At 36.9% G+C, this 27,381-nt stretch overlaps 1 protein-coding gene across 1 annotated transcript in view; it reads left to right on the top strand.

Moving 5' to 3' along the window:
• ASCC3 (activating signal cointegrator 1 complex subunit 3) overlaps positions 1-27,381 on the top strand; it is a 216,684-nt gene that overhangs the window by 64,815 nt on the left and 124,488 nt on the right. Inside the window, exons 11-13 of the mRNA XM_032216493.1 lie at positions 8,666-8,830; positions 17,376-17,552; positions 21,564-21,635. Coding sequence (XP_032072384.1) covers positions 8,666-8,830; positions 17,376-17,552; positions 21,564-21,635 — 414 coding nt within the window. The remainder of the gene's footprint in view (positions 1-8,665; positions 8,831-17,375; positions 17,553-21,563; positions 21,636-27,381) is intronic.

The following is a 27,381-nucleotide window of genomic DNA, read 5'->3' as shown; positions in this document are numbered from 1 at the left end:
CGTCTGATCTCCCTTAGGTGAGTATTCCAAAGCACCAATACAATAGGAAAGCATCACCCTCTATATCTGTTTCCTTTCAGTTTCTAGAAATGCAGGATTTCTCTTTAGATAGTCTACTCTAGTGCAGTGTTTTTCAACCACTGTGCCGCGGCACACTAGTGTGCCGTGACATAGTGTAAGGTGTGCCGTGGGAAAAACACTTTATATACAGTCAATATAGGCACAGAGTTAAAAAATTTTAACATTTTCTAATGGTGGTGTGCCTCGTGATTTTTTTCATGAAAAAAGTGTGCCTTTGCACAAAAAAGGTTGAAAAACACTGCTCTAGTGGATTCAGCCAATTAAGGTTGCAACAGCCAGCCTGAGGATACCCGAGTGTCTGCCATGAAAGGCTTTATAAATGTGGAGCACAACAGATGACTTTCTAAGACCACCATATTCAAGGACAACCATTTCAGAAGAGGGCATACTATAGTTTCCTTCAAGGACTGAGCAATGTCTTTTCTGTAGTGAAGCATTAACAATGTCCAGGATCCAAGTAGCCACACACCTCTCTTGCTCCTAGTAAAAGCCAGAGTCGAAGCCACAAGCCACACTTTCACTTTCTAGTTTAAAGACCTAAAGGAATCTGAGATAACACAGTATGAAAATGCTGTAGTCACCTTTAACTCTGGACACCACTCTGTCCAAGAGGATTTAACACTTTGGTGAACACCTTTGTCAGAAGAAATGCTGTGTAAATTGGTCACAACAGCCAGACAGGAATTCACAATGCTACCTGCTTCCTGAAAAGGAGTTTGTAACCCTATACAAGATAGCTGGACCCACCAATAGAATAAAGTAGAAACGGAAAATAGTTCGCTTCCCTCATTGCCACAAAGTACACCTAAACATGAGCAAGTACCTATAGTCAGCTATATTCCTTTTTTCATTTCATTTCATTTAAGTTTATTTATAGGCCGCCCTTTTCCCTGAGGGGACTCAGGGCGGCTCACAACTTATATAGGAAGGGGAAACATACAATGACATATAGGACAATACATAATTAAAAGAATCAAGCAACATTCATCATTGGGCGGGGATGGATTATAATCGTTAACCCCAGGCCTGACGGGATAGCCAGGTCTTGAGGGCTGTGCGGAAGGTCTGAAGGGTGGTGAGGGTACGAATCTCCATGGGGAGATCGTTCCAAAGGGTCGGAGCTGCTACTGAAAAGGCTCTCCTCCGCGTAGTTGCCAGTCGACACTGACTGGCAGATGGAACTCGGAGGAGGCCCAATCTATGCGATCTAATGGGTCGTGAGGAGGTAATTGGCAGGAGGCGGTCTCTCAAGTACCCAGATCCACTACCATGAAGGGCTTTGTAGGTGGTAAGTAGCACCTTGAAGCGCACCCGGAGATCAACAAGTAGCCAGCGCAGCTCGCGGAGGATAGGTGTTATGTGGGCGAACCGAGGTGCACCCACAATCACTCGCGCGGCCGCGTTCTGGACTAGCTGAAGTCGCCGGATGCTCTTCAAGGGCAGCCCCATGTAGAGCACGTTGCAGTATTCCAGCCTAGAGGTCACAAGGGCCCGAGTGACTGTTGTGAGAGCTTCCCGGTTCAGGTAGGGTCGCAACTGGCGCACCAGGCGAACCTGGGCAAATGCCCCCCTGATCACAGCCGACAGGTGGTAGTCAAAGGTCAGCTATGGATCCAGAAGGACTCCCAAGTTGCGAACCCTGTCTGAGGGGTGTAATATTTGACCCCCCAGCCTGAGTGATGGAACACTGGTCAAATTATTGGGAGGAAAACACAACAGCCACTCGGTCTTTTCCGGGTTGAGTACAAGCTTGTTAGCCCTCATCCAGTCCCTAACGGCTTCAAGACCCCGGTTCATCACGTCCACCGCTTCATTGAGTTGGCATGGGGCGGACAGATACAACTGCGTATCGTCCGCGTATTGGTGATATCTTATCCCATGCCTCCGAATGATCTCGCCCAGCGGTTTCATGTAGATGTTAAATAGTAGGGGGGACAGGACCGACCCCTGCGGCACCCCATATGTTAGGGGCCTAGGGGTCGATCTCTGCCCCCCGACCAACACCGACTGCGACCTGTTCGAGAGGTAGGAGGAGAACCACTGCAGAACAGTGCCTCCCACTCCCACCTCCCGCAGTCGTCGCAGAAGGATACCATGGTCGATGGTATCGAAAGCCGCCGAGAGGTCAAGGAGAACCAAGATGGAGACATGGCCTCCATCCCTGGCTCTCCAGAGATCATCGGTCAATGCGACCAAAGCGGTTTCTGTGCTGTAACCAGGCCTGAAGCCGGACTGGAACGGGTCTAGGTAACTGGCTTCCTCCAAGGACCGCTGAAGCTGGGAGGCCACCACCTTCTCAACAACCTTCCCAACAAAGGGGAGGTTGGAGACTGGACGGTAGTTGTTAAGGACGGCTGGATCCAAAGATGGTTTCTTCAGGAGGGGTCTCACCACCGCCGCTTTAAGTGCGGCGGGGAAGTGCCCCTCCCGAAGGGAGGCGGTAATAACCGCCTGGATCCAGCCCCGTGTCTCCTCTCCGCTGTTGGCAAACAGCCAGGAGGGGCACGGGTCCAGTACACAAGTGGAGGCACTCACAGCTCTCATGGCCTTATCCACGTCTTTTTGTCTTCTTCCACAAGTACTCAAGACATTCTTTTCTTTTGAACCAGTCCCATTGATTTTTGGCAAGGGCAGAAACCTAATTCTCCTCTTCCTAAAATGCATGTATGAATCAGACAGATTCTGTTGGGAGAAGGTAGTCCTCAGTGTATTGGCAATGTCAGCTGTCACCAGCTAACTGTCAGAGTTCCAAGTAATACACCATAGCAAGCAAAACTCCAAAGCAGGTAGATTCCTCAAAGAATAGTTTTATTGGATATATCATATTGGCACAGATCTGGTGAAAACCGACTTTGAAGGTTCCCACGGTTTTCACCTAATTAAAAGTGGAGGTTTTCCCCATTTCCCCAAACATCCACATGGCCCAATCAAGGTGCCGTCCAGTTGTTGGGTAACCTCACTTCTCCTCTGTCTGACCAGGTGTGAGAATGTCCTTGGTTCTCAAGAGAAAGTACAAAACCCCAGCTATCTCTATTCCTCCCTCCCGATCCCTCAACTCCAGTGTGGCAACACTGAAGCGGCAAAATGGCTTTGGTCAAGTCAGCTTCAGGATTGACACTAACATTTTGACTGCCACATTTTATACCAATGGCAATATCCTGATCAATTTCAGAGACAGCGCCATGCAGAGCACGTTCTAGTAGTCTAAATATGTCGGGATAAGGATGTAAGATACTGTTAAGTTGTTGGTCTTTGTTCAGTGGTGTTAATTTCAATTTTACAACCCGTTTTTACATTTGGCAAGCAATGATCATCTGCACACACCAAGACTCTGCAGTGATAAACATCATTCTTCCGCCTGATAAAAATCTAGGCAGTGCTAGGGTGCTGGGCAGAAAATTACATGGGCAAGAAAAATGTAAGTTGACAGTTAAAATATTGACAGTTAACCCATTTCTATTTTGTCATGCCCTAATATAGAAGCCAGATTGAAATGTCTTGCATGAGTTCCATTGCATTAAACAAATGTGACACTTTATTTTCTGGCCGTTTTTGTGCTGAGGGAAGTGAAGTGGTATAATAGCAATATAAATGAAAATGCTTTGCGGCACTGCTTGCTAAAGTAAAAGACAACAAGAATCTAGAAAAGTACTTTAAGAGGTTTTGATTTTGAAGATGAAATGTTTTTTCCCAGTTGCTTAAATTAAGAATGTTATTGCTCCATGAAATTTATTGTAGTGTTGCAAGTTAATTATGATAATACTGATGATGAAATCTGTAATAGTATGTGTCAGCAGCATTGTGTATTATCATTGTATTTTTAGTGATGCTCACCTAGTCCCTATTGTCTTTCGGCATGAATGGAAATGTTCATTCAAAGCGCTGTAATAGACTGATTATGTAGGTCACCTTATGCCCTTCAGATATCATGGGCTATCTAAGCAAATGATCTGACAGTGACTGTTTTGAGCAATGTAATAACTTTTTAACTGGGGTAAATTTCCTGTTTTACACACACCACTTAAAATCCCTAAGCATCTCATTCACGGATCCTATTTCCCCAATGCCTGAAGAGACTGGATGGGGCTGAATTTGGGGAGGGGAGTTTTTAAAGGGATGAGGTGAGTTTATAGCTCCTTAAGATCACCTGTAGTAAAACAAAACTCAAGAATTGGCTCTCACCCATTCCTACAATGCCATCTTATTGCTGTCTCATAAAGTTCACCCTGATTAAAACAAGGAGCCCATCAAAGTTTGATCAATTTGAATGTTTCTTAGCTTCTGTTTCCCAAACAGTGTCCCTATTAAACTATAGTTCTATGTTTTGTTTTTTTTTGTTTACCTTTAAGCATGCAGGATGTCCATGCTTAAGCATAAATGAGTCCATAGAAAGAGAGTTCAATAGCCCTGCTACTGGAGGGTATAGAACAAGCCTACAAGTTCTTCTTAACCAAGCTTATGGCTTATAGCCGTAAGTGCTCCGTATGGAGTTTTCACAGATATTTATCCAACAGATCATCTGGCGATTTTTCCCCCCTTCTCTCTTTATTAACAAAATAACACAGGTTACTATCTTCACTTTCAGGCATGTATTCTTTTTCTTCCTTCTCCTACCTCTTCACTTAATCTTGACCTCCTGATAAAAAGTATTAAAGAAATATACTAAATCAAAGTTTGATGCATGTGCATTTGTTGAAACATGTTAAAATTAGCTCTCTCTCTTTCTCTCTCACTCAGCAGCTTGGAGAGAGTTAACATAACCAGTATCCGAGCTGCTGTTAAGCAAGAATCCTCTTCCCTTTGAGAGAGAGTATACACACTTCATTGACAATTCTGTCCCCTTTTAAGTTTTAGAGAAGACTGTGACAGATTACCATCTGTCAGACCTCCCTCCCAGATCCTTCTTCTCATGCTACTGTACTATGTTCAAAGGTACAAAGAACAAAGTTTCTTTCAAATACAGCTGAATTATGCCAATGATTTGTTCTTCAAACATGTGTGACTGTTACTAAAGTATAAAACAGTCCTTTGAACTATGTATATAGGGATCTTGGACCAATGAGTAATGACACTTTTGCTAATTGATTGATTGATTGATTTAATCAATTTATGTGCAGCCCATCTCCCTCTGAAAAACATCCTGAAGAACTCCTTAAGCTAGCAGCAACACAGTTGATCTATGTTGTGACTTACTTGAATATTTTGGGAGAAGCCCAGAATAGACTGGTAGAGCTCAATCTGCTTTTTTTCTAAACCATCACCTAAAGTGGCTTAGAAATGAGAAATAGAATATGGGGGCATGTGGCTTGTAACCCTGAATAGTTTCTCTAATTGAGCACAGGAGCATTTTTGGGCTTTGAACAGAGTTTGATTATTTTTTATTAAACTTCTTTTTTAAATACCTGTTCTTTTTCTAATAAATTCCCACTTTTGTAACACTGAAAAGAAAAGAACTCTAATTGGTTGTTATATCCTGATCTGGAATGAAAATTAGATTGGGAGATGCCTACTGCATCTAATTTTTGGTGAGCCTGTGAATCTTTGATTTTTGTTTTTCAGGGAATTACATTTCAGCATTAGATTGCTGAAGCTCTAGGCAGGCTGAAAATGAAACTTAAATCTCAGGGCATAGAAAAGGCTTAGTATTGTGATTTAAACTGGACATCTCAAAATTGTTTGTTATTCTCCCTTCCAGATTTTCTGGTTATTTTATGCATACATTTTTAAAGGAAATGTTATTGTTCATGTGTCCTCAGTTTGTTCAAATTGTGTTTCTGTCAGAACTCTGTTGAAATTCAGAACTGCATACAATAAGTTCACACCAGTGGTGTGGGTTTCAAAAATTGTTCAAACCTACTCTGTGGGTGTGGCCTCCTTTGTGGGAGTGGCTTGCCACCCATGTGACCGGATGGGAGTGGCTTGCTGCCCATGTTACCAGATATGAAGATGCCGAGGACACTTGTCAGAACCACCTTAAATTACCTCACACACAGCACTGGCATGCATAAGAATATGATGTAAACTTGTTTTTTAAAAGGCATCTTTGGTTTGCGTTAAAACAACTTCAACACACACACAATGTTCTGATTGCACCACAAACGCAATAGTCATCCTTGCCTTTCACAGAGGCACTGAGTTTTATAAATATGAGCATGATAGTGTAGAATAATCATATCCAAGGACCAGTGGTGGTTTTCAAAAAAATTGGAACCTCTTCTGTAGGTGTGGCCTGCTTTCCGGGTCCACTGGTGGAACCTCTTCTAACCGGTTCGGTAGATTTGACGAACCGGTTCTACCGAATAGGTGCGAACTGGTAGGAACCCACCTCTGGTTCACACTGTCTTCAGGGCAACAGTGTACACAATTTCACATTTAATTACTGCATTGCCATTATTTAGAGTTCCAACAGAAAGTTTTAATTATAACTTAACCATAAAAAAGCACTTCATTGATGCAGGATCTCTCCAAATGCTATAAAATGAAAAGAAGGGTAGGAAGGCATACATTTCTTTTTTTTTTTTAATTTTAAGTTTGACAGTGTAACTGCGGCACAAGAAAAAGTGTGATCACAGCAGTACCAGTTTAGCTCTGGCAAATCAGCTAAATAGCTAGTATTTGGATCATTTCACACTTTAAATTCTTAATATGCATTGCTAAATATGTTTCATCACAGTTTGCTAATTAATTACTGCTACTAATTTTTGTAGTTGACATCGTTCATTTCAAAGTGTTAATAAGTTGCATCAATAATAGGTGTGACAACGATTTGTAAAATCTGGTTGAACATGCACTATTTAGAGTTATCACATACCCATTAAATACTGCAATTAGTGTGCAAGAAAACTTCTGCTCCTGGCGTTGATATTATCATCTGATATGTGCCTAGTTCTTTGGTGACTTCAGCTTTTCCCATCATAGAGGTTACAATACAACAGTGTTTGCAAAAATACTGTTTTTGCTCCTCGATTACTTTCATTTGCCCATGATTTATTTATTTATTTATTGTATACCACCTTTATTATTTGTGCAAATAACTCAAAGCAGTGAACATATCCAGCATACCTTCCTCCTGTTTTCCCCACAACGACCTTATGAGGTGAATTGGGCTGAAAAAGAGTGACTGGCTCAAGGTCACCCGGATGGCTTTAAAGGCTAAGGTAGAATTGGAACTCAGGGTCTCCGGCTTTCTAGCCTGGTGCTTTATCTACTAAACCAAACTGGTTCTTGAGTTAAGTATTGTAATGAGTCATTGGACTTTTGGACTTTTAGTGTTTCACTGTCCACTAACTATTTTCATTTTAGCAAGCTATAAAATGTCAACCTTGATATTATTTTGTTGGGCTATTCAAAGGTATCCCTTCAAAAAATGGTTTTAGTTGCTATAGAATCAGTGAAGCAGGAGCGTCAGGAAGATTTCCTCATATTAACTTTTTTAAAAGGTTCTCACATTGCCCAAACTAAAACATCAATGATTACCATGTATTTACTAAATTAAATGTCTACATGAAATAAGAAGCTTAATGAAAAATCTCCCACATTTAGTCTATTGCACTTCCAAATAACAGTTTGAGAGAATAAAATCTGAAACGATGTAAATACCCTACGTTTCCTCTGGTTCAAATGTGGGAAAACCCAGTAAAAGTACTGAGGTTCTCATTCTCTCTCTCCCTCCTTCCCTCCCTCCCCCACTCTCTCTCTCGCAAATCCGAGCAGCCGCTGGGAGCCCATCTCATGCCTTCTCCCAACCCCCACACCCTTTCTCTCAGCTACTGTCTGCCTTGTGGACCTAGAACTGATTACTGTCTCCAGGCTGGCTTTTCTCTCCTATTATCATGGAAGGTGTCTCACGAAAACAACTGCACACCAGTTGGAAACTGCTCGCGGTGTTTTATTGCCACGTGCGTGGCCGCGCAGCCACACAGCTTAGAGGGAACATTGGCAACAACCTTTATGCATATGTGCCAATAAGCTTCAATCGTAGCCCAGGGAATTTGGGCAATATTACATTCCCAACTTTTTTTTTACTGTTTTCTTAGTACTTGCTAGGTTACAGTTTTGGACCTTAGCTGCTTCTGAAATTTCAGGGGAACTTGCTATAACAAGCCATTGATAGTTCACTCTCCCAATGGTCATCCACTAAAACAAGCAGAGCATACTTCAGCCTTCCCGATTCCACTAGGATTTTTTTTTTCTTTTGTGGTCTAACTATTTAGATTAACACAAGCACAATTGCAAGAAATGCCTCTGCTTATTAATCTCTAAACAACACAGGAAGCCTGTCCCAACCGAAGGGTGGGATGCAAAAGTTTTAATGTGAGGTTACAAGTGCATAATTTGGAATGGCTAGACATGAAGATAACTACTGCAGGATTGGGCATCCTTTAGAAAGTTTATAAATAGCTGTACTTAGTTAATAGACTTTCTATTGCAGTTTCAGGTGCAAAGAAGAAAATTTTAATGCTGCTATTTCAAGTTTATCTATCTAGCTTCATTACTTTTCAAGTTGTTCTCGACACATCAGCAAATCAGTGAATAATAAATTTAAAGACTTCAACATTGGTTTTTTTGTCTTTTCCTTTCTCAGATGCTTGTAACCACTCCAGAAAAATGGGATGTTGTGACCAGAAAGAGCGTGGGAGATGTCGCTCTCTCTCAACTAGTGAAGCTCCTTATTCTTGATGAGGTACACCTACTCCATGAAGATAGAGGTCCTGTACTAGAAAGTTTGGTGGCCCGCACTTTACGTCAGGTATGTCAAGTTAGAACAAATATAAGTAATATTGTATGCTAGATACAATTCCAATGATTAATTAAATCCCCCATCATGTCTAAGCTGCTTCCAGTAGCAGTCATCATAAAGATCACCGTGAGAAGATAATGCATTTTTGTCTCTTTCCTTTTGGAACAGAAGGAATATGGAGTATATATAGGATGCTTAGAATTTTGTGAACCATTTTGATTTTTCACTATTTCTATATAAATATCATCCAAAACGTCTTCAGTTCTCCACACAAGTCCTAAAAATAAATAGAAACCATTTTTTAAAAATGAGTCAAAAGTATACTTCTTCATTTATTTATTAAGAAATACTGCATACATGTTTCTAAATGCTAATCTTATTTAGCAACACACAGACAAACACAGTGATGTACTAATATTAAATCATGGTATTACTCTTCGTTCACATAGTTTCGTTAGACAACTGTACTGTTGCTCACAACTGCCATTTTGTTTTCTCATATGCCAGAGATTTATCCAATAAAAATCATACTGGAGAAAAATAATTCTACATACAGTAGATAGACTTGATAATGGATTTATATAGAGTTCTGGAATTTTTTATATTGAAATATGGAATAAAATAAGGAACACTTTGAAATTTGTTTATAGTTCTCATATTGCGACACATCTTCCAAAAGCCTTTTATATCCTTCAGTAAAATGTCTTTTTTCAGTTATTGCTATTTTGAAATCGCATAGCTTTTTTTAAAAAAAATGAAAGCATTATTTACTAAATGATATCAAATGGTCAAGTAATTGCAGATCTAGAATCTCAATGTGGGTAAAGGTACTGTATATACTCGAGTATAAGCCTAGTTTTTCAGCCCACTTTTTGGGCTGAAAAAAGCCGCCTCGGCTTATACTCGAGTCAGTGAAAAATTTGCCCGAAATGGAGGAGAAAAAGGGGCGGGGCCATGCCGCTGGGTGACACTCGTGAATGGCCCAGTGCCCCTGTGAGTTTCCCCTCCCTCTGTGTCAGTTTGCCGCGCAGCGCGCACCGCACCATCCCCCCTCCTCACGTTCTAATGTAATGCAGGGCTGTCTTACGATTCCCCTTCCTCCCCCTCCTGCCGCTCTGCAACGATGTCCCACCTCCTCCTTGTTATGGCAAGCAGCCACATAGCGATGTCCCACCTCCTCTGGTACAGTGATCCAATGATAGGAATCACTGTGCCGTGTGTCATAGGAGGCGGGACATCGCTCCCGCGGCTGCACGGGACATCATCATCACAGCGGGACATCAGCATCATGAGGTGAGTGAAGTATTTCATTGAATACACCGCTAGTTTACTGTTTTTCTTTGAAATAAATATTCAAAAACATTATTGGTATCTATTTTTATTTTTGAAATTTACCGGTAGCTGCTGCATTTCCCACCCTAGGCTTATACTCGAGTCAATAACTTTTCCAGTTTTTTGTGGTAAAATTAGGTGCCTCGGCTTATATTCGGGTCGGCCTATACTCGAGTATATACGGTATTTTTATTTATGCCTGGAAAAAATAATCAAACACATAATTTTAGCAAATTAATCTCTGCTGCTTCCTTCTTCGTGTCCTGTTATGTTGATTCATTGTGGAAGTGCTGTTGAATAACTTGACTGTTTTATTGGTTATTGAATAAAATTAATGAAAATTAGTTAAGTAATACCATGTTATACTTCCTAATTCATCTGTGATTCTATATTAGATACAAAACAGATTAACAATCCTAATAAAGAAGAAAAAGGATTACTGGAAATTAAAACTATCTGATTTTATGTTTAAAATATCAACAGCAGGGTAAAATAACAAAAGAGCAATGTGCTATTTTGGATGGGAGGGAATCACCACCATGGTTGAAAGTCCAGTAGAGTTTAATAGCAGAATACTTAGACTACAGATAGGATCACAAATCTCTGCAAAGGAATTACTTTTTTATTTATCTTTTTTAATATCTTTTGCAAAGATCAGTTTTTAGTCTGTTCAGCCCTGAGGTCAAATTACAGCTACCTTGTAAGGAAGGAGCTTCGAGGTCACTGATTTGGTCTTGAATAAGAATATAAAAACATGTTTGCACATCATGCACTTTTTGGTTTTACATGTAACTCAAATTGAATTGATAAAACATTTTGGAAGAAAAAGCTTTGAGCTTTACTCTTATGCTGGGGTTAGAACATCAAAAGAATCCTCTGAAACCAATTTGCACTTTGATGTTTAAAGTTACACATTACTGAAAATAGCACAGATGTAAAATGAAAATGTTTAAAGTGGAGGGCGGGAATGAGAGCAGAAGGCTCTAAACTTCAATGATATTTACCCAACAAATTAGTGCAATTGAAATTTATTTATATATTTATTCATTTATATGGCCACCCATCTCAAACAAGTGGGTGACAACAATTATAAAAGCAATTAAAACCAAATTACAGGGACGATGCAAAAGAAAGTGGCTGAGAGATATTATAATCTGTAGATGTTGGCATAACCAGGAAACGAGGCCCTTAGCACACTCGGGACCCCAGGCTTGTGCTCGTAACCAAACCTTCAAGATCTTACAAAAGGCAACAGGGTTGGAGCCATCCTAATCTCTGAAGGGAAAATGTTCAAGAGGACAGGCACTATTTCTTTGGATGATTGGAGCTGGATCATGCAAATTAATCTTTAGAAAGGATGCTTGGTACTCTCCCTGTTCACATCAGAAAAAAAAACAATGTCACATCCCGGGGGGAAAAATCAAATAATATTCCCTCCACCATGTAAAGGCCGTTGATAGTGCTGAACAGCCTAGAGCCCAGATCTGAATTTTTGGTTACCCTACTCAGTGCCTCTTAACAATCTGACAAAGAGCAATTAATGCGCAATTTTTAATATGTTTTGTTAAATTATTTCATGAGGCAAAGTAATAAAAATACAATTCTATATAACAGCAAGAGAATTAAAAGATAAACATAATAACAAAATTAACATGTATAACAATTTTTAGAATAAAAAACGGGCTAGAAGCCTAAATAATTCCAAAAAAATGGTCATATTGCTAAATCTTCATTGTACAAAAAAAATTACTCCAATACATTTAAACAAGTCATTGCTGAAAACCAAGTGTGGATTTTTTCTCCAATACAATGTAATATTTTTAGTCAATCCCAAGGCTTGAAAAAATTATTGATTTCTTAATAGCTTCCAAATCCTAAGGATATAACTAAGAAAAACTCATGCTTCTTAATATAAAGTAATTGATTCTAAGTCATATTAATAATCCTGTTGATGTCAGCTCCAAATCCAATAGTAATAGACAATCAAACCATGTATCTTAATGTTCCAAGTTTGGGGATAAATTTCCAATAGCAGATGATTGTAAATAGCCCCTATTAAATATTCCCTGAGGTGTCCGATAGATACAAATATTATCCTCCTTTTAAAGTTATAGATTACAGTGTTCATGTTGTTTAATATGTTCTTTCATTGATTTACCAGAACAAGATATTCTAGCTTGTTATTCTAAAGGTCACATAAATAACTAATGTCAACTTCATCAGTGTCCAATAAAGATGAGTTACTGGCTTAGATTCCATGAATAATTCCTCCAAAACTACTAACTGCTGTGGCTCTCCAAAAACAATAATTGCATATGGAGCAAATAAATGAAACAATTTGCCTAAATTTGAATATACTGCATAAGTATATTTTCTATATAAAGTTCTCTGGAGAAGTTCAAACTTATTTCTAATTCTGTGAAAAAAATCCTTCGAAAGTTTTAAAAATGGTTTCTTCAGAGTTGAATTGATTCTAAGTAGTAATATTACAAGAGGTCCAGTTTACAAACCTTTCTTCACTTTGAGATTCTACTTGTTCCATTCTGTTCTCCATCCAGAGTAGATAGGTCACTATCTAAATTGGTTAAATAAATCAATAAATGTGTAATCTAGAATTATTCTACCTTATAAAAAATTCCGTTGATGAGTGGGTGATATTTATATCCCTCACACAGTATGTACCATATATTTCTTGCAGTTTTTGAGCCAGCTTTATAGCTACTTAATTGTCATATCATCTACCGTAGATTGGAGATTTGCAGACCTTCAGATCTGAAACTGGAAAGATACTGTAGAGTGGATAATACATAATGCCTGTTTGGAATCTTCTTTTTAAAAGTTGCTTCTTTTCATAAGCTTGCATGGCATCTGCATCATTTTAGAAAAATATGAAAGTGTATGATGTGCTTTGAAAATAGTATGGGTTCTCTTGTTATTTAGCTAAAATGTCTATTTTGCTGTAATTGTACAGCGACAGTGGAAACCCAGTAAAAGATGCAACTGTTTTATGAAGGTGCTAACATGTCCAGCATGTGTACACAATGCATGTTCCAAGACATCAGATATGAAGCATTATATCTCCATAATGTAAACCATACTTGACTAGCTAGTTATCACTGTGTTCTTTGTCCAATGCTTTGTTAATGTCAAGCATTCCAGGAATATGTTGAGGAAGTTGCTTAATTAAAAATGAGTCTGAGAAACCGTCTACATGGCAAACGTATGCTGAGTTCCAGTCATCACTGCATTGCTTATATTTTATAATATTCTCTAGGCTCTCCCTAAATTTCAATCCAACACTAGTTTTGAAATTAAAGACATTTATCCTCAAATTTCTCCAAGTTAATTCATAAAGCTTTATCAGATCATAAGCAACTTTAGTCAGTACCCTAAATAGGCATTCCTTAATCATCTTTCTGTCTCCAACATCACTCTTACTCTTCAGTCTGCTCTTTGCAATTCTTCTTCTTCTTCTTCTTCTTCTTCTTCTTCTTCTTCTTCTTCTTCTTCTTCTTCTCCTCCTCCTCCTCCTCCTCCTCCTCCTTCTCCTCCTTCTTTTCTGCTGTTGCTTCTTCTTCCTTTTCCTCTCAGTTCATTTAGCTTTCTTTTTTAAAAAAATAAATTTTTATTTTATTTTAAAACAAACAGATATAAACACACACAAAACATAAAATCATCCTCCAGTTACATACAGTATGTCGATTGGTTAAAAAGTTTTTGTGCTTCTTCATAATAGTCTTCACTTGCAATTTACATAAAATCTCATATCATCAATCTAATACATATGTATCTAATTACTATGATTATTAAACATTCATTTGACTATCACTATTATTACATCCTTTTATGTGAAATATTCTAAATTTAAAATAAATTTATACTATGGCATTTCATTACATCATCCTAAAATCATCCAATAATATTACATCTTTATATTATATTCTATATAAAATTGTTTATCTTTAGTTTAGCTTTCTTGATAACAAAATTGGCTAGCAACTTTCTATCACCCATCTTGAGCAATTATATCCTCCATCACTACATCTAAACATCTATGAAATATCTGCAATTTATTTTCTATAAAGTATTATTTCTATTTTTTTGAACTGGTCACTGACTGCAATAAGACATTTTTTTTCTTTATATTTTATTCTGCTGATAAATAACCAAAAAAAACCCTGCCTTATACTGTATCTCTTCTTCCATTTATTTTAATCCAGATGTTCTATGCAATATCATTGTCTTCATTTCCTTGAATTTCAGTGCAGATGTGGGAATTATTATCATAGAGTACATGTCCTCCTTTCTATTACTTCTATTCCCCTTGAACAAATTGTATCTTTCAATTGCTATTTTCCAATCATGGGAGTCACTCCACCAGCGTATTTAGATATGCTTGCCTTCCCATTCTTGTTTGTGTTTCATACTCTGAGCCTCAGTGTGTACATAGCAAAAGCTATGCATTTTATAAGCCAATATTCTTTCAGATTTTTAGTGTGCACTGTAAAGGAAATTGCTGTAACAAGGCTTTTCTCTGAATCTTTACTTCAGAGATTTTCATTTCACAGGAATTAGTTCAGTTTAAAGACTTCCATGATCAATCCAATCTATATGCTGCATCTTTTAGGCCTTCAGAAAAATATCCAGATTGAAGGATTGCTGCTTCTCAAAGATTCAGTCAAGTAATAAAAGTTATTGAATCCACTCAATTTTTAGCTGTGTTTCATAAGTAACCATTGCTCCCATTCATGACCCCGGGAATTTTCCTGTGCAGCAAGAGTACTAAAAGAATCTGAATGATGTATCAGACTATATACAGTAGGGCATTATTTCCAGTCTTTTCAGTTAAATAAAAATATTTTCAAATAAACATCATAAGATCCATATAGTTCTGTTTTGTATGTAGTTATTGACTGTAATTGCTGATCTTTTTACATTTCAGAATCCTCAGTTCCATAGTTATTATTATTACCCACAAAACAGCATGAAAATCATTAAAAACACAACCAAATTATAGTCCTGACATTATAAAGTATTGATTTTATTTGCCTTGTTTTCTCACAAGCCATGGGTGCATTTTAATTTAAGATAGATTATTTAAAAAAAGATGCAAAGATTATATTACCTATGACTTCCATTCTGTTGAATTCCTCCTCTCATTAACCTAATCTATTTTGATGCTATGAAAGATGTGTATTATTTGGCATCATTCTGATGGAACTAGATTCATGTAACTTCATTTAGGTTAATATGACTATGTTGTTAGTTATTCCTATATATATAAGAAGAGTAGAATTTTTAATACTGCTAATAAAATTGACATAATAGGTTTTGACCCTACCTAGAATTACTTTCTCCTCCTTTCCCCACTTCATACTTGATATTTATGTAAACAAAATATATAAATCTATGCTAAAACCAGTAGATTTGACAACTTTAAAACTCCTAAAACAACTGTTTCTTTAAAATAACTGAACGATTGGTTTTTCAAACAGAATTAAAATCTGCAGTTATATTCTCAATTACTCTCCCAATGCAGGTTGATTCGTATTCTTCAACTTTTCCTTACCCCTGTGATAATAGTCAGTTTGCTATATGGCATTACCTAGAATTACACTTAAATTTCTTTATAATCTTACCATATCAAGCATTGGTGCAGTGAATCTCAAAGATGTTATTTAAGATTCAAACAAAATTACCTTCATTAAAATATTTTCCAGGTTCTAAAACCTCATATTTTTTAAATATAGAATAAAATGTACATTTTCAGTCCTGAATATACATTTATTTCTGTAGCTATTGAGACTGGAACTCTATTTCTGCTTCTCCTGTCTGAATTTCTTGCAGTAAAGTTAGGTGATATTAGGAAGCATTCTTAACATAACCATAAAAAGGTCTGTACTTCTACTTTTTCATGCACTAGTTTTCAGTAATTGCAGAGTCGAAACGATGCTAATATTCCTTTCACAGTTACAGTAACCAATACATTTGATACACCTCTAAATCATGACAGGATTGGTTGTCTCAAATCTATTTTGGTATTGCCTTCATAATGTGGAACCATGTTGCCTTCAGTCTATTTAGTGTACAAAATTAAAGTGCTCATTTTCAATCAAAAGCAAGCTTTGTCAGTTCTTAATTCTTGAAAATAGACTTTAGCTGTACAGTTTCTCCAGTTGAAGTCCCTGAAGCAATTCTTGCCATTTAGTTATTATTGTAATCATCTGCTGATTCGTCTATGCATTTTCCCATTTCTATTTTATTTTTATTTCTACTATTTCCAATTATGGTTATTACAGTATAGTACTATGGGATAGTGAATGTAGGGAAATTAATAACAACAAAAACCACAAAATAAATATCAACATCCCAATGTGTATTTTAAACAGTCACATACAATCAGTTTCTTGGTTAAAAGCAAATTATAAGAATTAGGTATTCCAAACCATTTGAACCTATAATAGAAAACTGACTGACTTAACATGTTTACAGAAGACATTCCACATTCTAGTACCATTAATTTAGTATACAGTGGTTGATAACACTTGTTGAAATAATAATAATGTCTGCTGAAGCAACCCAAGAATTCATGGCTATATAACAAGCATAGACTTGACTCAAATGTGGTATTACACTTAATAAAGATATGGTGTGCTGTTATAATGTATAATCTTAATGCCATAATGATGCAACCTGATGTGCCAAGATTGCTGTTGCTAATCAGTGCAATTATGTGATGTTGTGTTTTACACCAACATTACTTAGTGATTGTTGAGTGAAGGTTATAAGTAGTCTTCAACTTGCAATCAATCACTTAGCAACTGTTCAAAATTATCACTGACCACCTCGAAGGTCCTTATGACCTGGTTATTAAAGTACCAACAGTTGCCCCCCAATTCACATGACTGTATATTGGGCACTTGGTAGTCAGCCCACATTTGCAAACATTTGCAGCATCCCACAGTTTTGTGACCACATTTCAGGACACTTCTTCCACTTACTTCCAGCTTTCAGCAAAACCAGGTCATTGTTTCACTCAACAACCATCATGGCTTAAGACTGATGGGCAAGCTCCATTATGGTCTTAAATCTCTTTTAAAAAATGTTAAATTTTTTCTCAATTAAAATGCATTAGTCAATGCTCAGTCAATATGAAATCTTTCATTTATATACTATCTAATAAAATTAAGATAATTTACTTTTTCTTTTTTTCTTTTTTCAGGTTGAATCTACCCAAAGCATGATTAGGATCTTGGGGCTGTCAGCCACATTACCTAATTATCTTGATGTTGCTACATTTCTGCATGTTAATCCTTATATTGGGTTATTTTATTTTGATGGTCGTTTTCGACCTGTTCCTCTTGGCCAGACATTTATAGGAATCAAGACAACCAATAAGGTAATATTTAATAATAGGATATGAAATTGAATTCATTTTTCTCAAAAATATGTTTTACCATGACTATTAAGTAATGTATGTTTTGCAGCCAAAAGGATCCATATTTCAGTTTGGACATTCTACATAAAGTTGCTACCTGAAACCTGAGAAGATGCAAGATATGTTAGATAATTTTTATTTGATTAGAGGTAGGAGCACCATGAATCTCTAGATCTATCCCTTAGTGCTTAAGAGGCCAATCTAATTCCTTTAATAAAAAAAGATAATCAGAAAAATAACATGCTGCAAAGCATTATACCAGTCCACAATATAATTATTTTCAGCAAAATATTTCAGCCCCACAAAGTTGTCACTGAAATGTAGAGAACATCCTGTAAATGTCACCTGCCATCTGACACATGATTATTTATGACTGGCTATGCTCATTCTGGTAGGCAAAGGTTGTGTACATGAGATTTAGAGACTGAGAAAGAAACAGGAGTATCTCAAAACGTTATTAACAATAAGCATATACTTACAGTAGTGTTTAAAAGTTTTTGAACCCTTTTGAATTTTCACTATTTCTGCATAAGTATGACCTAAAATATTATCTGTTTCCAATGCAAATCCTAAAATTATATAATATACTTTTTTCCTTATATTTACATGAATGTAAGCAATAATACTATCTAAGATTTATTTATTTATTTGTTTTGTTTTCAATAATTACGTAATTATTCTGAAAATCTGAAGCATCGGATTTCTTGATAGCTTATCTATTGCAAATTAGGAAGCCTGACTTACTAGTGAGCCCTTAGCTCAGTTTAAATTTGAATTTGTAACTCAAGTTCTATCACACTGGGTAGCAAAACTTCTGAATAGAGTGCATTGTTAGTACTATGTGGACCTCTTGTTTTCAGTTGCTGTGGTATAGAAATTATTTGTGAGATATTGTATTTTTGTAAGTGACAGTATTTAGTAATAGAGTAACTACTATGTAGGAAGAATTACTGTTAGCTCTTTTTTTCTCACTGAAGATACTAGTAATGTTATGCTTCATTAACTTTGGAATAAAGAATTCTGTGTAGGCAGTACTGAATGTGCTTTATTCTCATTTTTGCATAGTTTGCTGTATAAAGACAGATGATGATTTTTATTTTTTCCTGCCCTGTAGATCATTTATTCAGTGTGGTGAATTACTATTTTAGTCAGGATGTGCTGTGGACAGAATACCAGTTCTGAATTTCAATCTCTTAGCTTCATTCAACAATATTTCAATAATATATGGAATGAGAACAATCAGAGTTACGTGGGCCGAAGCACCTGGGATCACATTGCAAATACCCCCATAAAAGAAGAGAGTTTTAAAAATGCAGTTATTTTTGCTTTATTGATTATGCAGGCTTTTATTGCATAGATCACAAGAAATTGTGGAAGCCCTTAAAAACATGATTGTAACCAGTTCACATCAGAAAAATGTATGTGCTGACAGTTAAAGTGGAAATGTGGAATAGTTAATTGATTCAAAATTGAGGAAGGTGTGTGCCAAGGCTGCATATCAACCCATTTTCATTTTAACTTATATTGGGAACATATAATGAGAACTACCATATTTTTCGGAGTATAAAATGCTCCAGATTATAAGACACACATTAGTTCTTGGGGAAGAAAATAAGAAGAAGAAAAATTCTGCCTCTGCCTATCAGCATCCATGGTATTCAGCTGACACATGGTAACAAGGTCAGTCAATGAATAGGCATAACAACTAAGTCAGCCAATGAGGGCTATCTGGACTCTGAAATTTGCTGTGTGGGCAAGAAGGAGATAGGAAGGAGCCTGGCTTATCTGAGAACTGAAAGTAAAACTGCTTGTGTTTTGCTTGTATTTACTGCTACCTTGGAAAACCTGCTTTTTGTAATGTATATTATTATATGTGGTTAATCTTTGGTGAGATTCACAGCCTTTGGGGCTGGTTGGTAGCTCAACAGCTCAAGTCCTAACCAAGAACCTAGGAGCTGTTAAGGTAACGTCGGAGGATATAAGCTCTTCCAAATAGGTTGGTTTTTTGTAGAATCAAAATGTTCAAGTCTGATGAATTTAAAATTTCTAAATAGCGAGGTAGCCCTTTAGGTATTGCTCCAAGGACACCAATTACAATCGGGACAACACACAATTTCTTTTTCCACAGTCGCTCAACTTCAATTTGCAAATCCCGGTACTTTGTGATTTTTTTCTTGCTGTTTATCTTCAATTCGTGCATCTCCAGGTATTGCAATGTCAATGAACCATACTTTTTTCTTTTCAACTATTGTTATGTCAGGTGTGTTGTGGGCCAAATGCCTGTCAATCTGAATTCTTGACTTTCTCATTCTCTAAAACCTTCGGAACCTGATGTTCCCAATGGTTTTTGCTGTACTCAAATCCAAACTTTTGGCACAATTTCCAGTGAATGATCTTAGCAACGCGGTCATGGCATTGTAGGTAGTCAGTTTGTGAAATTTTGCTTTACCCATTGATCAAGCGGTCGACTGTCTCATCTTTCTCATTACAGAGGCGACATTTGCTGTTGGTGGTAACATGTTGAATTTTTGCCTTCATGCAGTTTGTGGCTAAGGCTTGTTCTTGAGCTGCCAAAATAAAGCCTTCTGTTTCTTTTTTCAGTGCTCCTAATCTTAACCAGTTCCAAGTTAGCTTTTTTTTTTGTTGTTGTTGTTGTTGTTGTTATGTGGTTAATCTTTGGTGAGATTCACAGTCTTTGGGGCTGGTTGGTAGCTCAACAGCTCAAGTCCTAACCAAGGACCTATGAACTGTTAAGGTAACGTCAAAGAATATAAGCTGTTCCAAGTAGGGTGATTTTTTGTAGAATCAGAATTATTATTATTATTATTTTGAATCATGCTGAATCAGTTACCGTGCTTTCTGAATGTGATTGCTGCTGCAAACTCTGACCAGCCAGATCAGCTTTAGCACTTCTTGTAGCCTGATTCAGCACAGCTGATTGGCAGCTGGTTCGGACTGCCAGAATACCCCCCAATCAGCTGTTCCAGGCTGCAGGGATTGTCACAGACCATCGCTGCCTCCATGCCTTGCGTTTTTGGCCTCTGGTTGGGGAGACTACATTCGGTGTATAAGGCGCACCCAAATTTTCACTCTCTTTTTGGGTGGTGGTGGTGGTAAAGGTACTTCTTATACTCCAAAAAATATGGTATTCCATTGGAAGAAATGCAAATTGATGGAGTTAAAATTGATGGAAGAAATACTAATCTTAGATGAAGTTTAGTGGCTGGAAGTGAAAAAAGTCTCAAGGAATATTTTGCTAAAGAGAAAAGAGAAAAATGTGAAAGGTGGACTGCTGATCTTTTTTTTATGACCTTTACTAGTAGTGCAATACAACAAAGTTAGCTGAAGGAGTAGTTTCTTGTCTCTGATCTTTCAATCATAACATGGCTATGATAGCTGGACCATCAGAGAAGTGACCGTCAAAAAAATCAGCAGCTGTGAAGTTCTGAAGCTGGAGAAACTGGTGGAGAGACCATTGGATAGCAATAACAAATTTTGCAAATTCAAGCAGTTCATTGAAAGCACCAGTAAGCTAAAGCTTATATATTTTGGACATGTACGTCAGAAGCAAAAAATGTCAGAGAAGATCCTGATTCATGAAAGAACTGAAGCCAATTAAAAAAAGATTGGCAAAATACAAGTTTGATAGATATTATCAATTTCAAAAAAGCAATTCCTAACTGCAGATAATACTAACTTACTATTATCAAGTGGTCACGAAGGACCAGAAATGATTGAGTGACACAACATTTTCATTGTAAGCTGTGGTTTTCTTTAACCATTGCATTATGTTTGAAAGTAATATATGCTATGTAATTTTACCACTGATGGAAAGAGAAATACATAATATCTTTTGTTTATCAAATGGTGGGATATATCATGTGAATTTTAAAAATACGCATCATATTTTAAAAAGATGGATCAAAACCAAGACTATGATTCTAAAATGAAATTTTGCATCCTGAATTTCAGATACAGCAGCTTATTAATATGGATGAAGTTTGTTATGAAAATGTGTTGAAGCAAGTAACAGCTGGGCATCAGGTAAACTTCGCTTATTGGTTTTTATTGAGAATGTATTTGTGTATAACATCATCTAGAAATTATAGTTTGATTTTTGTCAATTCTATCTGGAAATCAGATGAGTCATCCTTTTCAAGACTTTTGAATAAAGGATGTCTAAAAATGAATTAAAGTTTATAGTATGCAAAAGTAAAATTTCTTATCTGTTCGAGATGGCGCAGTGGTTAAATGCAGCACTGCAGGCTACTTCAGCTGACTGCAGTTCTGCAGTTCGGCTGTTCAAATCTCACCGGCTCAGGGTTGACTCAGCCTTCCATCCTTCCGAGGTGGGTAAAATGAGGACCCGGATTGTTGTTGGGGGCAATATGCTGACTATGTAAACCGCTTAGAGAGGGCTGAAAGCCCTATGAAGCGGTATATAAGTCTAACTGCTATTGCTATTGCTATTCTTGCTCTTGTTCTGTAATATAAACATATTAACAAATATACCCTGACTTAATGAAATAATGTATTCTTCTGCAAACAGACTACATTCCTATTTTAACAAATAAAACACTTAATTGGATTGCGGCCACATGATCCATGGAAAATGAGTGCTCTAACAATCACCTGCAATCTAATAGGGTGAATGGTGTTTTCTAGTTCATCAAGTGGTTGCCACAATGCCAGGAAATCTGAGTGACCAAAATCTTGCCTTTCATTTCTTGATATGGACACATTTTTGTGGCAGGCTTGATCAACTGAGACAGCCTAGTTATTTTATAATTCCAATGCGTACATTCAAGAGAGTGATCCAACCTGAAAGTCACTGAAATTCACTTAAGGTTTTTGTGAAGTTTGTAGCCTTTGGTTGCTCAAATTCTTTTCCCTCTCTCCCCAATGATGTCTCCAACTGCAAATAAGAATACGACATATAGCATCCTATTGAGTGAAGTTGTATAGCTGCATCCCCATTTCTAAGTATGAAAAAAAGAACTGGTTTATCAATTTAATACTTCATCATCCTATTACTATCCAGTTATCTTTCATTCATGGTTATGGGTACCAATATTTGAGAAACCCATTTTATATATGTAAAGTTTCCTAGTATTAGGTTTGTTGGAAAGGAAAAATTCTGCCTACAAATGGGGTTAGCATTATGTTTGCAAATAATGTGATATCTGAGATATATGGATTTGTATTAAGAAAAATTAAAAGTACATCCATTTTCAGTCTGGTAGTCCTTTGGGGAAAAAGTTAAATAAATAAAAACAATATGAGTAATGAAAATTAATTTGATTTCAGGGAATGGGGTAATTATATAAACAAATGGGAATTATTAAGAAAAATAAAAGCAATAAACTGTTTTTTGGTGTTTGTTTTACCCTATTTTCCACTGATTAAAAAAAGAGGTTGAAAAATGCATAACAAAACAAACTATTTTTTCTTTTCTGGCATAAACCACCTAGACAGTGATTCCATAATAAATACTGTTCAATATTTAATTCAGAAGTCAATTAAAATATGTCTATTATTAAAGCAGGGGTCTTCAACTCTGATAACTTTAATATTAGTGGACTTCAATTCCCAGAATTCCTTAAGCCAGCCGTAGTTGAGACCTCTGTATTAAAGGGTATGGGGAATGCTGTTTCCAAATACAGTCGTACTTATTCATTTGGGGTATCTGTTGTAAAAAGTTTTAAGTGCTTCATCTGTACTCACTTCATATTTAAATGTTTTGTTTCACTTTGAATGTCACATTTCTAAATTCATCTTGATTTTTTTCTTTGCCTAAAAAAGTGTAATTCAGAATAAGTTCAGATAAAAGCATTCATGTAACTTATGGAAGAGTAAATCTCTGGTCCCAGTGATCAACCCAGATTCGATCATGCAACATCATCCTAGGACACATATATTTGCCTTCATTCGTAAGTTCAGATACTTTGTAATAAATTATACATTTGCAATGGCATAAGGAGAATATTGGAGGAAAGTCTAGTGCTGACCAGTGGTGGGTTTCAAAATTTTTTAGAACCTCTTCTGTAGGTGTGGCCTGCTTTGTGGAAGTGGCTTGCTGATCATGTGACTGGGTGGGATGGCTTGCCAGCCATGTGACCGTGTGGGAGTGGCTTGCCAGCCATGTGACTGGGTGGGAGTTGCTTGGCAGTCATGTGGGCGTGGCCAACTTATAAAATGTTGTGAAACTCACTTAACAACACTCTTGCTTAGCAACCAAAATGTTGGCTCAGAAACTCTGGCATTTGAAGCACGCAAGTCTTAAAGCTGTCAAGTTACAAGACCCTTGCATCCCTACCCTTTAGGGGAAAAAAACCCAGGGGTGTTCAAACTTGACAACTTTAGGACTTGTGGACTTCAACTCCCAGAATTCGTCCTCCAGTCATGTTGGCTCAGGAACTCTGGCATTGAAGTGTGCAAGTCTTAAAGCTGTCAAGTTACAAGACCCTTGCACCCCTAACCCTTTAGAAAAAAATCCCCAGGGGTATTAAATTTGACAGCTTTAAGACTTGTGGACTTCAACTCCCAGAATTCCTCCTCTCGCTCTTTATCTTGAAGATGTACGGATGGGCGGGGGGAAGAAGCTGGGACGGGTTCTAAACAGCACTGTAGATTTGTGGAACCTCTTCTATAGAAGAGGTTAGAACTGGCAGTAACCCAGCCCTGGTGCTGACATAAGGTCTTGTTCAATTTCCTTTTAATTCTTCTTACTTCCCTTTTTTAAAATATGCCCTACATGTGACCCAAACATTGATAACTAGTGCCTTTGAAAATCTCCATAAAATGTTCTTGACATCTATTCAGTTAACTTCCTAATTGCATTTTTCTTTAAAAAGAGGAAAGAACATTCTATCTGTCCTTCAGGAAAGCTTGTTCTAATGAGCATTCAGGAGATAATTTTTACTTAACTTTATTGCAGTCATTAACCAGCACCAGAGAATTGGTATTCAAATATTCAAAATATCCAACACTAAATTGACAATGTCAGGGTGGTTAATAAAAGTGCATACAGACAAAAAAAATTACTAAAAGAAAGTATTAAATCAGAAAAGGCTAAAAGTCTTGCAAAGGCTACACATATGTAACAAGAAGAAATTAAAATTAACAATCTGGAAAATGCAAAGCTGGAATAGCAGTATAAAATACACTACCTAAATAGGGACAAATGCGCGCAAAATGTATATTCGCAAATAAAACAATAAAATTATCCAAAATGTGTCATTCTTGGTTTTGACCCTGACAGTATGTGACAATTGAATTATTTTTTCCGTGAACTGGACTATTTTTCATGGACTAGAGCAGTGGTCTCCAACCTTGGCAAATTTAAGACTTGTGGAGTTGAAGTCCACAGTTCTTAAAGTTGCCAAGGTTGAAGACCACTGGATTAGAGTCATTAGGGAGGGATGCATATAAGTTTAATTATAAATATGTTAAAAATAAGAGTTTCTCTTGTCAAACTAGCTATCCGAATGTGGTATACTCCTAGAACCAATGACTCAAGGTAGTTCTTTACTATAGAAACAAATTATGAAATGAATACTATTTTTTTCTAGAAGCTGCTGTAGTTATAACATTTTGAACAATATTTGGAAAGCAAGTTCAACATCAGTAAGATTGAACGGACTGAGGATTATGGTGATGGAACCTGCACAAATTAAAACAGGGTGATCTGATGCACCAGACTATAAAATATTAGACCCAACATGAAATAGGTTCATTAAATGATTCTTTGAAAGACCTAATTGTAGATGTAGCCTTGGAGAAATAAGTTTCAATACATTTGACCCAAAGGTAGCCATTGACTTACAACCATTCATTTAGTGACTTCAAAGAACGATGCAACCTAGAACTAAAGATAAATTTCCAGGTACTTAGAACAATTAGTGGAAAAATGTGCCTCCAGAAGTTGTGAATGCTCCAACACTAGAAGCTTTTAAGAGAAGACTGGCAACCATTTGTCTGAAATGTTATAGGGTTTCCTGCCTGAGCAAGGGGTTGTACTAGAAGACCTCCAAGGTCCCTTCCAACTCTGTTTGAAGCTACAATGGCACTGAAAAAAGAACATAACTGTTTTTCATAGTTACAGCCACGGTAGCATCCCCATAGTCACATGATCAAAATTTGCCAACTGGTTCACATTAATGACGGTTGCAGTGTCCCAGGGTCGTGTGATTACTTTTTGTAACCTTCTGACAAACAAAGTCCCTGGGATAACCAGATTCGCTTAACAACTGTGTTACTAAGCTAACAACTGCAGTGATTAACAACCGTGACAAGAAAGGTTGTAAAATGGGGCAAAATTCACTTAACAAATGTCTTAGAAATTTTGGGTTAAATTGTGATTGTAAGTCAAGGGTGACCTATACCCTTTCCAAAGGCTGACAGAGAGCACATAAGGCCTCCACTCAATGCTATTTAGTGTTGAGTCATTGTAAATGGCAACACAGTAATAATAACTATATTGTCATGAGAAAAACTGTTTATACTATGTGTTTGTTTAACCCAAGATAAATCATATCAGTTAGTAATATACTACTCAAGAGATTAAACATTTGCCCTTAAACTTAAAATATCAGAACATTGTTTATTCGTTTAGTTAAACATGCCTTTTCATTGAAGTACTTCTTTTATTAAAAATATAAGCGGAAGTGGTAGAAGAAAAATGGCTTTAAATTTATTTCACTGGTTAATTCTCTCTCTCTCTCTCTCTCTCTCTCTCTCTCTCTCTCTCCCTCCCTCCCTCCCTCCCTCCCTCCCTCCCCCCCTCTCTCTCTCTCACACACACACCATGATTACAACAACTATTTGCATTGTAAAAAGGAGTAATGATTATCAATAATTTGTTGTTATTAATGATAGCATTTTGCTATATATCATAGGTTAAAATGCAAATGTATTATTAATACTGACTGTGAAAATAGTAGTCATGCATTTCTTGTCATGCTCAAATATCAGTAGTTTTTTTCTTCTTCCAGAATTTATTATGAGTTCTTTGCACCTTAAAACTTTATGTCTATAGGCTGTCTTTTATCCATTATTACCAGCTCTTTTTAAAAAAAAATGGAATGAAGTTCCATGCATTACTTGTATTACAGAATAAATAAAGTAAGAAGTTAGTGCTATTCTGTGAAAGCATACGTTACAACAGATGGAGAAAATGTTTTAGCTGTCCTACTCCAGGCTTCTTGGCTTTGAGCTCTTCTTTGCTACTGGGAAATTAAAAGTTGGGAATTCAGCCTTTTATTTTTATCCAAGTGCTTAAATGAAAGTAGTATCTTATTTCTCTTTGAATTAGTCAATGTATATATACTAGTAGCATTCTTGCTTTACCAACTTAATTGCTGCTAAGGATAATATTTTTATTTTATACAGAATTAGTTTGATTTTACCATTTGAATTTCTAGGACAGATTTTTTTTTGTTAAGAAAATTTGGAATACGGTCCATTTAAATACTTACAGAATCTCTTTTAATTGAAATGTTAAAACTCTTGCTAGTTCTTACACTATCCACTGCAGGGAGATGGAACCTATTAAATTGGTCATCCCCCAGCAACTGATGGACCCAGAGGAGTTGTAGAGGGAAACTAAGGGGTTTCTATGTTTGCTGTATGGTCCATCCACAGCTTTGGTTGCTGCTTGGAATATGGGGAAGTTGAGGCCTTGAATTGGATTACACCTATGTGACCTCTCTTGTGAATGCTATCACTTTCCATAGTTTATGGAGGAGCTGAGGGAGATGAAACAGGGGAAAAGATCTCTAGAGTGTTGCTG

The sequence above is a fragment of the Thamnophis elegans genome, chromosome 4, assembly GCF_009769535.1.
Source record: "Thamnophis elegans isolate rThaEle1 chromosome 4, rThaEle1.pri, whole genome shotgun sequence".
NCBI lineage: Eukaryota > Metazoa > Chordata > Lepidosauria > Squamata > Colubridae > Thamnophis > Thamnophis elegans.
This window is presented reverse-complemented; position numbering and strand designations above follow the sequence as displayed.